This window comes from Cynoglossus semilaevis, chromosome 8 (assembly GCF_000523025.1).
Source record: "Cynoglossus semilaevis isolate Cse_v1.0 chromosome 8, Cse_v1.0, whole genome shotgun sequence".
In the NCBI taxonomy this organism is placed as follows: Eukaryota; Metazoa; Chordata; class Actinopteri; order Pleuronectiformes; family Cynoglossidae; genus Cynoglossus; species Cynoglossus semilaevis.
In genome coordinates, this window is record NC_024314.1 from 21,497,794 (window position 1) to 21,513,276 (window position 15,483).

Here is a 15,483-nt window from a genome sequence, read left to right on the forward strand (position 1 = left end):
TATCTATTTTTTTTATGGTATTAATATTTCAATATCTAATTGAGAAAAATTCTAAAAAATAGGCGAAACAGTAGAGAGGTTTAATTTTGTCATTTTTTTATAATATATTCTCACTTCAACTAATCCAGAAAAAAATATCCTAACTGAAATAGTTTTAAATCAATATTTACTTTAATAAAAAAACATATGACACGTGATTCCTTCACATTTTATTCATCAACAACATTCTTTGTTCGTCTCTTTTTGCGTCTGCGTTTGTTACTTTCCCCAGACGGCGTTTTGTTTTTCTTACAGTACAGTTTACTCTACATCGTCCAAAACTTAAGGAACAAATAAAGGAAGAACATTTTCTAAATGAAACGATCACATGCAAAGAAATACAAAATGGAAACTCAATGAAATCGATTAAATCACTCAATCGTACATTTCTTCTTTAAGACGTCGTACCTTTAAAAACACGTCCTTTCCAAGTCCGAGTCACCTAAGATATCCTAATGTTCTATTGCGTCCTAGTTGTCAAAGAAAGAATTTAGTAGAGCGCATGTTAAAACCACACGATTTCAAGATGTCCAAATCACAGGAAAAACAATTGAAAGGTTAGCGTTTGTGCTAAGAGTTAAGTTTTGGTTCCCTGATTTTCAAGTCCAAGTCCAAGTCACAGAGGGATAGTTTTAATGAACTCCCCAACACTTTGAGTTAAGTCTAATTTAGAGTCAGAGTAATGGAAGGTGAGTTCAAGTCATGTCTCCGAGTCCGAGTCACTGAAGAAAGATTGAGGTCTAGTTGATTCACAAACAATTCCGGACTTTTAAGTCACCAACACATCTACTCCACATCACACCGGTTGTTTATTTTTAATTGGCTGCACTCACGTTATTAAGACTCCAGAGATATAAATTTGACACTCAACAAATCAAAAATCAGTCAGACAACAAATGTGTGTTGGAGGTGACAGTCATTATTGTGCCTAGTCGAAATAAGTTGGTACAAATGATGGCACTATTGCTGACAGAGACCGGCCTCCTCCGATGACATCGCTGAGTGCTGCTGGTTTAAGGCATCCAATCAGATGCGGCGGTTTACCCTCACTAGCCAACAGGGACACTGGATGGAGAGCTGGTGTCTTCCCCCGTCTCCAGAAGGGTCATCAGACTGGAGAGGCTGAAGGAAAGTTCTCACCAGAGCACAGCAGGGACACGGTTCCTAACGCATTTTGTAGTCGTGAGAAATCTGAGCCTCACACAGTTGTCCCTTAAAGTCCAGCTCCAGGGTGAACTCCAGGTCGCGCTAAAAACAAGGAAGGAGAGCGTTTAGGCCAGGAGTTCCATTTGCGTAAAATTACCCTGATGAGTTAAAACTCTATAAGATACGCTAACTATTAAGGTGTTATACAGGCCGTCACTGGGAAGTTAGAGAATCTGCAACAGTAGCTTCGAGATACAGTGGAACGTCGGTGGTCCAACGCGTCCCTATTCAAACAATTGCTTAATTAAATTAAAATCTGCCATCTAAACATCAGAAACGATATAGTCAGATATGAACCAATATATTATATGATATAAAATAATAATAATTATGAAAACATTTTATATAAAGCAACAGGTAAAATACCCAATTAAGGGATAGTGAGCGTGACAGCGGAAAAATGAAGCTCGGTTAAACACATCTAACTTGATGTTTCACTCGATCACGAGGAAAATCTTGAAAAAGTTGTTTACTCGTAACTTGGCAAACGTGTATATTTAATAATCCATTTGTTTCTAACAGTCTGACTGTCCTCTATCAGAAGTCTTTAACCCTCCCTCTGAGTCGCACTAGGGTTGAGGCTGTGACTCGATCGTCGGTCTCACCACGTTCTTCTCGTTGGGCCTGACGGTGACACTGCCGTAGATCTCCTCTCCTTTCTTGACCGTTAAGTAGTCCTCCAGGTAGAACACCGTCTGCTTCCAGTGAGTACTGGGACCATCTGGAGCTGAGGAGGAAGAGGAGAGGACAAGAGAGGAAGAAAGTCAGGGTGCAGTAACAGCAGCAGCATTAAGGGGGGCGTAAGAGTTTAAAAAACTTTAAACCTGGACAGGCCAGTTTTGGATACATTTAAAAAAAAAACAGCCAAGCAGCTAAAGTTTACTGAAGCAGTGGGAGAAAATCCGTGGAGGAGAGTTCTCCGTCAGCGATGCTCAGCCTCAGGCCCAACAGACTCAGCCAAACATAGAACCACCTCTACACTGGATTATGCAAGCATGAGTGGAATAACATGAAGTTACATAACGGCCCACAGCAGCCACTCTCTCTATGACTGTCTTTAAACCAGCCTTCGTGCCAGGTTACCAAAAAAATCCCCTCGATTTCTATTTTACACCGGGCCGTCTTGTGTAACACCAGCAGGGTGTAGCCAAGAGCTAAGAGGCTCTAGTTGAATAGTCAAAAAAAAAAAAAACCTAGTAGATGATTGGAGGAAAACATTATTCACAAGGTACTTTTATTTTGAAAATCCAACTAAAAGGCTTTCATTGAAATGTCTGACTGTTTCTCAGGCTTTTACATTTATACAGTGGAGTGTGTTCTGTGCTCTGCCATTAAAAATCTTCCTTATATAACACTTATTTTTTTCATTACTGTGGTAACAGTCAAACGTGTCAAAGTTGTGCCGTTTTCTCACCGGTTGAAAATCCGGTCTTCTTGTGGCACTTGGTGAACTCGATGTTGAAGTACGTGACCAAGGCGTGGACGTAATCGTTGCGTTGAATCTGCAGACAGAAGGCTGACGTGAAAGACAGGTCCTCCGGCTTTACCGTGTAGATGTCCACTTCCTGTGAGGAAAAAAAACACAGAGATAAATGACATGTAAAAGTCATGCTTAAAGGCTAAAATGCTTTAATCATTTTCTACGCCATCTGTTGGGAAAACGTGGGTATTACAGGGAAAAGGCAGAAGTATTAACAAATTAGATGATTTGAAAAAGTTTAGTGGGCCGGATTAAAAAGCTGAACGGGCCACATCTGGCCCCTGGGCCTTAGTTTGCCAATGCCTGGACTAGGCAGTCGGAGAAGTTGTGCTTGATTCTATGACACAGGACTCGAACACTAAAGACGTGGACTTCGAAAAAAACGTTTCTGGACTTGAATTTAATCAGATTTGGACCCAAAAATGATTGGGAAATTCTTGAAGCTGAACTTGAAAATATTATCATTTTATTCTAAGACTTCTAGAATCTGGACCAGACCTCTTGAAGTTGAACTTGAAAATATTATCATTTTATTTGGTCTAAGACTTCTAGAATCTGGACCAGACTTAAGACCAGGACTTGAAAATCTAGGACATGATCACGGACACACCTGTGCACTGGTTCATTTGGACAACGTCGTTCTGAATGGGTCGACACAGAAACCGACCGACAAATGTAAAAGGAAACCACTTTTAGGAGGCTTTGCATCAACATGAGAGCATCACCGTGTGTGTGTGCGTGTGTGTGTGCGTGCGTGGGCTCACAGGTTGAATCATGTACTAGAGAAAGAAGCCTCCTCACACTACACATGCTGTGTGGGTGTCTTCCCTTGTGTGTGTGTGTGTGTGAGTTAAAAACAGCTTCTGTGATTCCCTGACTCCACATCCAGCTCTGAATTATAAATACCCACAGCCCCATCACAGGTTGCCCGTTCAGTCTTCACAGACTCTGTGATGTAGGCTGATGATGTCATAATGACTGTAGGTGGAGCTGTGGAGTTATCCGGCTGTGAGCAGCTCTGTCATGGTGACAAACTGTGATTTCACACCTCAGGTCAGAGTCATACAGGAAATGACGTTCAGAGACGGGAACACGGGCCAGTGGTGAGACGGAGCATCGTTGGCCTGGCAGTAATGATTGACAGTTTGAATGAAGAATCAATTAGATCCATCTAGGAAGTTGACCCTATGACCTGCTGTATGAAGTGGCACTGGAATATAGTCAAGGTAAACAGGAAGTGGCTCACGTTCCAATTTGGCCCATTCTTGGTTTGTCAGAGAGTGAGCTTGTTGAAGTCAGTGACCCACGTGTTGGACACGGTGGTGGGATGTGGTCTAATACCAGTTGTGGGTCGCAGCACAGAGGTTAGGAATGAAGCATATTATAATGAGATCATCAAAGAAAATCAAACGGAGCAACAAAAAAGAGCAGCCCTCCCCTCACTCCGCCCCGCCCCTCTGCTTTTATCTCCTGTTCATCAGTGAGATAAAAGCCTGTGTTTCAGACACACGCAGGTGAATACAAAACACAATAACAGAGGTCATCCGGGGGTCAAACCCCGATGACACGAACACACCTTCAGGAGGCAGGTGTTGGTCACCACCTGTTTGGGATCCACCACGTCCACCAGAGGTTCCTTGATGGCCACGTTGCGGATGCAGCTCATGTCGAAGCCGTACACGTTTTCCCACCCTGCACGTACGAGACACAGCCACAAGGGTGAGTCCAAAGGTTTTATCATTATATTATTGTCAAGAGTTGAGGTGTTAGCTTATATTTTATTAATTTTAATTTTTTATTTAATTTTATATTATATTATATTATATTAGGCTTTTTATAAAAATGGCAAACATAACAAAGTGCTGGAAAAATTGAATACAAAGTTAAAAAAATATGATAAATATCCAGTCTTAGACCAAATAAAGACTTATTATTTCTGACTTATTTTATTATTATTATCATTTAAAAAAACCCTGATTTTTAATTTTTTTTGTATTTTTACCAGAATATTTTTATTTATTTTTTATTTAAAAAAGATAATTACTAACACAAAAATCAATCAATTTTTATTATTTATATTTTTACAAAATATACTTTGTTTTTATCAGACTTTTCAATTATTTTTTAGGACGTTTTGTTCCTGAACAACAGATTGACAGTCTGTTGGTCCTTGATTAATTGAAGCCTTTTATTCAATTAATCTGAATATTCAGAACGAAGACCTCCAGACTTTGGCTGAGCCACAGATGCATCAAACGACAACATGGACAGAACGTGTTCGCTCCTCTCAGCCCTAACATCTCATTAGAGAGATTTTTTTTTCTTTTTTTGTGAAGCTCTCTCTATCCTTTCTCTTCCTGCCAAACTGTCCACAAAATAAAAGGCAGCAAAAAAAACAAAAAAACAAAAAAAAACAACGCCCGGCTCCTGCCAGGAAGAACCGTCTGGAACTCATGCTGTCTTTCTGTCTATCCAGTCGCTGTGTGGAACAAGACAAGGCGTCCTTAAAATAGACTCCGGCCTCCTCCTCCACCTCCTCCTCCAGCACCTCCTCCGCCTCTACTAACACCCTGTCTGACAGGAAGGTTTTTAGATTTTTACTTCCTTTAAATTGGGCAGAAAACACATCAACCAAACCTCCCCCCCTCCTCCTCCCCCTGCCTCCCCCTCTCTCCATCCTCCTCCTGTGCCTCTTTTTTGTCGGGGTGTCGGCGTTTTTGAACGTGAATGTCGAATGAGGGAAAATGCAGAGTTCGTCAAATATAGAGATGTAGAAGCTAAAAAAAGAAGGCGAGAGTTTGGGGTTTGGCAGAATTCTGTTGGAATGTGCACCATAATAGACCACATGTGTAGTACAGTCAAAGAAAGTCAGTGGAAGTCTTTGACCGCGGGTTCTTTGTAACTCACTGCACCTTTAATGCGGACTCTTTGATCTGAAACAGGTCAGTGATCCAGCTGTGACAGTTATGTGAACACATGCTGAGAGTTTAGAAAAGGCAAGTGCACTGTAGTAAAAATGGCAAACATAACAAAGTGCTGGAAAAATTGAATACAAAGTTAAAAAAATATGATAAATATCCAGTCTTAGACCAAATAAAGACTTATTATTTCTGACTTATTTTATTATTATTATCATTTAAAAAAACCCTGATTTTTAATTTTTTTTGTATTTTTACCAGAATATTTTTATTTATTTTTTATTTAAAAAAGATAATTACTAACACAAAAATCAATCAATTTTTATTATTTATATTTTTACAAAATATACTTTGTTTTTATCAGACTTTTCAATTATTTTTTAGGACGTTTTGTTCCTGAACAACAGATTGACAGTCTGTTGGTCCTTGATTAATTGAAGCCTTTTATTCAATTAATCTGAATATTCAGAACGAAGACCTCCAGACTTTGGCTGAGCCACAGATGCATCAAACGACAACATGGACAGAACGTGTTCGCTCCTCTCAGCCCTAACATCTCATTAGAGAGATTTTTTTTTCTTTTTTTGTGAAGCTCTCTCTATCCTTTCTCTTCCTGCCAAACTGTCCACAAAATAAAAGGCAGCAAAAAAAACAAAAAAACAAAAAAAAACAACGCCCGGCTCCTGCCAGGAAGAACCGTCTGGAACTCATGCTGTCTTTCTGTCTATCCAGTCGCTGTGTGGAACAAGACAAGGCGTCCTTAAAATAGACTCCGGCCTCCTCCTCCACCTCCTCCTCCAGCACCTCCTCCGCCTCTACTAACACCCTGTCTGACAGGAAGGTTTTTAGATTTTTACTTCCTTTAAATTGGGCAGAAAACACATCAACCAAACCTCCCCCCCTCCTCCTCCCCCTGCCTCCCCCTCTCTCCATCCTCCTCCTGTGCCTCTTTTTTGTCGGGGTGTCGGCGTTTTTGAACGTGAATGTCGAATGAGGGAAAATGCAGAGTTCGTCAAATATAGAGATGTAGAAGCTAAAAAAAGAAGGCGAGAGTTTGGGGTTTGGCAGAATTCTGTTGGAATGTGCACCATAATAGACCACATGTGTAGTACAGTCAAAGAAAGTCAGTGGAAGTCTTTGACCGCGGGTTCTTTGTAACTCACTGCACCTTTAATGCGGACTCTTTGATCTGAAACAGGTCAGTGATCCAGCTGTGACAGTTATGTGAACACATGCTGAGAGTTTAGAAAAGGCAAGTGCACTGTAGCAGAAAGAACCACCTTCACACACTGCACTTACTTCATCCTAGTTTCCTCAGAGCCAAACAGTCATTAAAAGAAGACTGTAGACCAAACTAAGGCCCGGGGGCTGGACGCAGCCCGTTCAGATTTTTAATCCAGCCCACCAAACTTGTCCAAATTATATAATTAATTTATAAAATCAATATACTTCTGCCTTTTCCCTGCGATACCCACATTTTCCCAGTAGATGGTGTATTTATGTATGACTTGTATTTATGCATGTCATTTATCTTCGATTTGTGGCGCTTTGGCCCAGAGGCAACGTCTCTGTCATTGGTGTGGAACTCCAGGGTTCACCTCCTGGGCAAGTTCGAATCCCGGTTAGGGCGGTTGGTACCTTCCAGTGGACTCACCACCTGCAGGAAGGTTTGGTACGGTGCAATGTGATTTGGGTGGCGACTGCTGCCCCCGCGACTCGGTTACGAATAAGCGGATGAAAATGGATGGATGGATGGATTTATCTTCGATTTATTTATCTGCGTTTTTTGAGCTAACATTAGGCCTTAGTTAGCTTACTAAGTACTAGTTTTTATTAGTTTTACCTGAAGGTGATACTGCAGGCCTGTAGTACTGCACTTGACCTGTACAAGTAGCCATTAAGAAGTATTTTATATAAAAATTACAGTGTTTGTGTCAGCGTTACTGATGTTATATTGTTTTGCATAATCTCACGAAAATTAGTTTTTAAATAATGCTTGAGCTGTAGTTTTAAGGTCTGAGATAAATCAAGTACTTTTTAGCCACTTCACAAACTTGGTTATGTCTTAACTTGTCTTAACCTTTCCTTCATCGACTTGAACTAAAACTTGGGAGTGAACTTGAGCTCAGATACTACCCAAACAGCATACTGCAGCTTTAGCTTTGCGACTTTTTAGCTTATAAAATTAGCCTTTATTCAAATATGCGTCATGTTTAACAGATCTATTAGCTGGCCTTCATAACACTCTATTTCTGTTTGACATGGGTGCAGGTTAGAGGTGTCAGTGGGTTTGAACCCCCTCAGGTATGAATCTGATCACCAGTGCTTGTGCTCTGGCTGAGACTCAATCTCAGACTGGGATCATCTCCAGAATCACTCCAAGTGCACCGCTAATGGATGTGGGAAAGCATAACGATGATAAATTATGCACAGCTAAGAGGAAAATAAGAGCCAGACAAAGACGAAAATATGGAAAATTAACTTCAGCATCGTCTCCAGGAAACACTCACAGTGGATCTTGAAGTCCTTGTACTGCCTGTCTTCAATGGCCACGACATAAAGGGCGGCTCTGTCGGGAAACATCAGGCCGCCAGGTTTCTGGAGGAGAAAGGAAAAAAAAAAAGTTTCACGTATCATGGACAACCTACAAAGACCGTCCCTACAGAGTTATTGTTCACACACCTGGCGTGAAACACAAGACCACCGTCATGCTCTGAGTTTAAAGCCCACAGGCGACTGCCGAGCTGAGAAACCAGATCGTTTACGTCTGACCTCAGCATGTGAGCAACAGCAGACACGTGCGGAAAATCAACTACTTGAACACACTCTGGGGTGTTCAGGTGTGGAAGGCCTCATTTTTCCTACCAGCCATTTATCCCGGGCGAAAATGACGGTGTTGAGCATGGACTCGTAGAAGAGGCAGTAGCCCATCCACTCTGAGATGATGATGTCCACCTTCTCCACAGGGAGCTCCACCTCCTCCACCTTGCCCTTGAAGATCGTAATGACTGCGGCGACAAAACAGCAGGTGACAAACGATTAAATCATCGCTCCAGTAAATCATGGTTAGCACTGGTTTTGACCTGTTTGTTTCCTGTTTTTCATTCTGATCCCATTGAATAATATATTTCAAAATATGTTTGAAATATCTTAGCTAAATTATGTAGATAAACAGTATAATATTTATAATTTTCAGGAAAATATTCAAATTTGTGTGTACTTTCGGCTAACTTCACCCCGTTGCTGAGCTAATGTTGAGTTACCTTCGTTGCTAACTGGAGGCTGTCATTGCTATATTATTTCTTCAGTTTTAGCTTCTGTATATCTGAGCTCATTTTTGAGGTACAATATTTTAGCCTACTTTAAGCTAGTCAGGCTTCAACATCGTCAAACTAGCCTGAATACTGCTAATCTTTAGGTACGTATGCTAATATGAGAAGCATAAGGCTCATGTGGACGTAAATATAATACAATAAAATATAATACAATATAATACCATGTGTTAAGATACATTACACTACAGTGTGATGGTTTTTGATACACGGAGATGCATCTATGTTTTTAACAGCTTTTTTATGTACGTGTAGCATTCCACCGCTAGTTTATGTAAGCGTTTATGTGTGATACTAATTTGTACAATTTAGCAACTTTGTCTGTATTTATTGTTAACATTAATCGTTTTCTGCGCTACTAATTTATATGGCTGTATATTTATTTTTTTTACTACAGATGCTATCAAATGCTAACAGGTGAAAAACAGACCTAAAGCTGAGTGTAGCAGTTTTATTAGGGTTGTAAAACAAAGAGATTTTTATTTTTAGCGTGCGTACCTACAGTATTTCATTTACAGTGTCAGAGATGAAAGAAAAGCCTGTCCGATTCATCTGCTGCCAGTCGTCTGTCTTTGAAACTCGGCTGTAAATCAGACCCACACTGGGAAAACGGACTGATAGAAGACCCTGCTGTTTGACATGAGAGACGAGCTGCCAAGGGTTCCATCATATCTGTGACTAATGTTCTCTGATGTGACTGTAATGATGGAAAGACGCCTCTGGTTCAGGTCCCGTATCTGACATTTGCTGCATGTAGACAAAGTTTTGAATGAAGTATTTGTATCAGTTGAAAAGTCCTTCAACCTACCATTGTGTAGGTGATTGGACTTGATGATCTTCTCGGAATACTCTGATATACTTGAACATTCTATCTGTAGAGAGACAAACAAAAATCATGTGTCAGTGTGGACTGATTGGCTAATTGACAGCGACAACGGCCAATGAAAATGAGCAAAGTAGATGAATATATTTTTAAAAAATAGTAAGAAAAGGAGAGCGTTACCAAGGGAACCTGGACCACAGAAATACGACGTGATAGAACTGAGGCAGGACAACGAGTGTCTCGCGAGAGTTCGCTGCGGTCATTTGTCTTAAGTTGGTTTGTCAACTCATGTGGTCTGTGACCTTGAATATGTCGGTTGTCCTACATAACTCTGCTGAAACCAGTCTGTTAGTGTGTCCTCCAAGACTGTCTCCTGCTGACAGTGTCTCAGCGACGGTCTCCTGCGCAAAGTGTCCCCGAAAGGACCGAGTCTATTAAACTGTGATCGTTTCTACCTGATCCTGAGTCTGTTCAACCTCAGGCTGGTGTTACTGGTATATCTTGAACTTTGTTGACTTGAACAATTTCACACCTGGGGGACTTGACTTGAACACGTCTTTTTTCCCAGTGAGTCGGACTTCAGAGCCTGACGTTTTCAGTCATCTTGAATTCCTGAAACACTGGAGACCCGACTGTGACTGAACTGTGAGATTTTCCTTTGGCTAGTGAACATTAATGACCACCTTCAACGTCTTCTGTGACTTGGACTTGGAAAATTGACAATAGGACTTTTCTTTGGTGACTTGGACTTGAACCCTTGGAGAAACAAGACATTCTTTGGTGACTTGAACAAGATAAAAAAAACCTTTTCAGTATATCTTGGACTTAATTCAAACTTTTCTTCCATGACTTGGACTTGGATCTGGTGACTTGTGTATAACTCGATTGGATCCTTAGTTTCTGAGGCTCAGATGAAACCCCATATTGGTGACCTAACTTGATCATAGTAAATAACAGTTGACTTTTGGGTGTCGATGAATCTGGTCTCCAACGAGACACGTGTCATGTCAGTTTTTAGGACCAGAGTGCCATTTGTTCCGCAGATATTCTTTCCACATCATCATTAAAATTCTGCATCTTTTAACACTGACATCCATAGGAATGGTACACAGCATGAGTGTGGGAGACACTGACGGTCATGTATAACGTGTGAGGTGCAGCTCAGGAGCCAGATGGTTCTCAGACGGAACCATCCGGGAGATGTCTGGAGAAAACAAGTCAGTGACGCGCGGAACAACGGTAAAAACAGAAGAGTGCGATTGTGAGGTTAGATAAAAATAGTACACATGAAGAAATGGCTGAAGCTCCTGGGCTGCACCGTGTTCGTGTACTCACCCCGTACACGTGCTTGGCCCCAGCGTTGGCGGCAAACATGGACAAGATCCCGGTTCCACTGCCGACATCCAGGACTATTTTATCCTTGAAGACGTGTTTGTTGTGGTACATGGCGTTACGATAGGTCAGCGTCCGCACCTCGTCTTTCAACATCTCCTGTTCCCAACGGAGATAAAACAGAGGGTCGGGGTTCAGTCAATGTACGCATGAGACAAAGTATTGTCTCTTTGTGATTTTTTTTAAAATGAGCTTTTACTCATCTTGTTTTTTTAAATAATTTTTGAATTTTTATTTGAACTTTAAGTTTTGTTTTGGCTTTTATGTTTATTGTTTTGAAGCATTTCTAATGAAGGTTTTGCTACTGTAACCTTTAGGTATGTCTTTAGATATATATTTAGAGTTTTCTTTTTTATATTTTTATAAAAATATATTTAAGCTAACTTTTTGATTGCTTTTCTTTTGTTTAATATTTAAATATATTTCTTGCAAATATTTGGGTGTTCGCAACTTTTCACCGTCTCTTACAATCTTATTTTATTTAAACTGACTTTAAACCTGTTGTACTGTATATGTTATATTTTATGGCTATATTTAGCCTTTTTGTCATTGTTTTAAAATAAAACTTTAGCATTTAAGAATATGATTATGCCAAATTTTAGCTGACTTTTTTCAGGATATAATTTTATGTTCCTTTTTCTTCTGCCTAGGCAAAAAATATTTGGCTACATTTTTGGTCATTTCTTTTTGGTATTTTTTATTTTAATCACTTTTTTGATGTTTATTGCCCTGTTGTTCAGTGTACACACTGCACTGTTTTATTGTAAACTTTTCCTTCACTCAGAATAAAAAGATCTGTGTTTGGGATTAATTTAATGTCTACACACAAACAGCACACATTCAGTGAGATCTGCTTTGTGATAAAGTTTTAATGGTTTGTCAAATTAGCAGAGTGCTGTATATAATGGAGTGGTGCAAATGAGTCAGTATTCAGGCCACAGGCCTGTGTGACAGCGGCGGAGCTTCTTATAATAGACAGGATCACAACAGAAAGCCTTCAGGGAACGACCTGATATCCATCTCCCAGAGACCATTCACACATCCCACTTTCTCCTTTTTCCTGTTTCACACTCCTTTAATCAGGACACCATCTTTGTCCGTGAGCAGACAAAAACCTGACCCACATGCTAAATATGGAGTCCACCTTAAAGAGGTCCGCCGTATTGTATATATGTCCCCAAAAATCTGCCATCATCCATATGTAGACCAAGGACATTCAAAGATACTGCATATGTTACTGAAGTTTCACTAATGAAACTTTCACTTTATGTCTGAGAGGGACTCCGCGAATGTTAGGTTTATTTTTTTTTAAAGGGACTAAAAGTTGTTCTATATGAGGTCTGGTTGTAGAGAAATGTGTAAAACTTTTAGATGTTTTTTTTTCCTTTCAGTGTAGATGGCATTGTTGTAAATGATGTATTTTCCTTTAAATGTCTGAAAATGTTAGCATTTCTGTTCGATTTTAACTGCAGATTTTCTCTTACAGTGCTGGGTGACCCTTGTTCGACTGCACCTCTTACCTCGTGGATGCCAAAGTGGGCATAGGAGTCAAAGTAGTAGTCCCGTGATGTCATTTCCTCCGGGCTGAGGAACTTGGCGATCTTCCCTCTGCCAGGACAGGTGGACATGGCTGCTACATGAGGCGCATGAGGGACATGAGGGACATGAGGGACGCAGGGCACATGGTGGGTCGTAGGCACCGGCTTTGGCAGAGAGGAAGGCTGGGCAGACTGAGAGAGGGAGGATGAGACCGGCTGTTGTCGCTGCTCCAGAGAAGGGAAGAGAGGAAATCGTTTTGAGGGTTTCTTTTGGGGTACAGAATGAAGTATTTCTTAATTAATCAGAAATAATTGAATTTCTGTCAGCACTGATTCCTAGAAGGGAAATCACAGGATTAGAGGCATTAAGAGTGCAATCACCTGCTGGTCCCCTGAAAGTGGTTCTGTGAAAGTCAAGCCTTCAAAGTAAGAGTTTAAATTCTAGTCCAAGTCGGCAAAAAAGGAAGGTTGTCAAGTATGAGACGATTTTTTTAATAGTTTCAAACCGATTTCAACATCACAGATGAAAAGAATTTCCAATTTTTGAAGACTAAGAAAGTGGAAAAAAAAGAGTAGGAGAAGAGTCCGACTCAGAATTAGTCTATAAAGTGTCTATTAAAGGATTATTGTCTATAAAAAAGCCCTTATTATTAAATCAAGTCTAAGTTGAGTCGAAGCCAAGCTGAAAAAGTGTTTAAGCCAAACTCTGGAAAATATAGCTTTGAATGAAGAAACTTAAAAACAAATGTACAAAAATATTTGAAAGTTGGCATAAAGACAGTAACATTTGATTATTTTTTTCACTCCTCAGTGTTTGCTCCTGCTCTGAGAGCCATAAAAGCTGGTGCACCTCAGGTTCTACCGTCAATGACTGACCTTGTCTTGGATTTAGTTCTTGTCTCTTGGGGACTTTTCTTAAGCCTGACACGAGTGTGTTTTCTCGCCCAACGATTAAATATATATGGTAGATATTGAAAAAATATATATATTTCAAACCTCAATGGTGTAAGAATACATTTTAAAAAGAGATGTAACCCTGCAGCTCGGCTGCTGGACAGTTACGCGGAAAGACGATCAGTGGCCAAAGACACGGATGCAGTTTCAGCACCAAGGACAGCGAGTATGATTAAAATCCCCGCATCCGAAGTCGAACGTTGAACCTTCTCCTCACATGTTCCCCACCCATCACTACTACCAGTGCGTTCACATACAGCGGACCCTCCACTAACATCTGCAGGACACCGGAGCACATGCACTCTGCTCCTGCTGCACAGCGGCGGTCCACAAACACCGGCTTTTCTCTGAATGAGTCGGATCTGAATCCACGGTCAGGACGTGTGGTCCTCATTTAACGAAGACAATCAAACCGACACCGACGTTGCATCGCTCGGGTGCCGCCGCAAACCCGGGTGCAGGACGTGACAAGGTCCTTACCTCTGAGCTGTCCGCCTCCGCCATCTTCCGCCGTAGCAGCAAACAACGCGACGAATGCCTTAATCCCATGAGAGGCAACGAGATTTAGACTGCAACTCTGCCAAGACTCTGAACTCTTCAGCAAAACGAACTGTTACAACAACTGTACTGATGATGATAATGAGGTTGATGAGAATTCCTATCCACAGGGTTTACGGCTGGATGACTTACTGAGAAGGAAGTCATAGTAGGAAACGCATGTGTGGGCAGACTGCCATGAGTTGCGACCAGTTTGGATTAAAAAAAAAAAGTTGTGAAAATAATTAGAGCGAGATGAAAGCAGCACTAATCCATGGTGAGAATGTCACACAGGTTGTTTGAACGAGGGAGCACTGAAGGCAGGGCGAGAAGGAAACGAGGGAAAGGTTGCAGGTTAGAGGCGAGCGAGGAGCCTCCGTGTCTCCTCGCATCCATCCTTTCCAGGCTGCAAAAATCGGGAAAATAAAAATGCAACAGAAAGACGAAAGTCCACAGAACGGAAATCTGACTTTTGGGACGGAGACACCGTCGCTGCCTCTGGACTTGATCTGGAAAGTTGTAAAGAATACAGAACAGTCCGGAGGGTCAAAGTCACACGATCTCCAGTGACGACGTCCGAATAATTATAACAGAACATGAAGAAGAAATAAATCCCCGCTCCTCAAAGACTGACGCCTCCTCACTGTGGCAGGAGCCCCGGCTCTTCTACAGCCGCTCGGCTTCTCGGCTGCTTCATTATGTAACGCAGGTGATCACGGCAGCTATTTTTATAGCAGCCGTATTTATCCCCCGATCAGTAATGTAAGGATTGGTACAGTTACTGGTCCTACTGCCTACTGATGGTGGGAACCCACTGGTGAAATACATTTTGACCAGTGACAACTCTCTCAACTGTATATATATATATTGTATATACATTTTGTCTCTGATTGACCTCAGTGACATGTCTCAACTGTATATTTATCACCTAGTCCACATACATGGTATGTGAACTAGGTGATAAATGGGTGAAGTGAGTAGGATTTTTGTCTCTGATTGACCTCAGTGACATTCTTTTTGTGTGTGATGAAGTGATTAGTCCTCTTGCCTTACAGCCTGTAGGGGTCATGTCCCAACTTGGAACACACAAAGCTGACAAATTAATTCAAATGTCGCCCCAACTTGGTGGCACAAAGCTGACAAATTAATTCAAATGTCATTATTTGGAGAAATGTACTTTGTATTTTATTATTGTTTTGTCTATTATTCAATGAAAATGGCTTTCGGTGCAAGACAAGCTGACATTTTTATGATGTGCAGTCAG

At 41.0% G+C, this 15,483-nt stretch overlaps 1 protein-coding gene across 2 annotated transcripts; it reads right to left on the bottom strand.

The window, feature by feature from the left end:
- Nucleotides 1-1,050: 1,050 nt before the first annotated feature.
- Nucleotides 1,051-15,056, bottom strand: LOC103382763 (protein arginine N-methyltransferase 8-B). Of its 2 annotated transcripts, none has more exons than XM_017034873.2 (10): nucleotides 14,163-15,056; nucleotides 12,711-12,956; nucleotides 11,134-11,289; nucleotides 9,784-9,847; nucleotides 8,509-8,651; nucleotides 8,154-8,241; nucleotides 4,302-4,417; nucleotides 2,660-2,810; nucleotides 1,851-1,972; nucleotides 1,051-1,287 (listed from the first exon to the last, which is right to left on the bottom strand). In XM_017034873.2, the coding sequence occupies exons 1-10, from the start codon at nucleotides 14,229-14,231 to the stop codon at nucleotides 1,204-1,206; spliced, it is 1,239 nt and encodes a 412-aa protein (XP_016890362.1). In that variant the 5' UTR covers nucleotides 14,232-15,056; the 3' UTR covers nucleotides 1,051-1,203. The 2 variants fall into 2 exon arrangements, with proteins under 2 accessions (XP_016890362.1, XP_008313886.1); XM_008315664.3 differs by having other exon boundaries at nucleotides 12,711-12,953; nucleotides 14,163-15,054.
- Nucleotides 15,057-15,483: the final 427 nt, after the last annotated feature.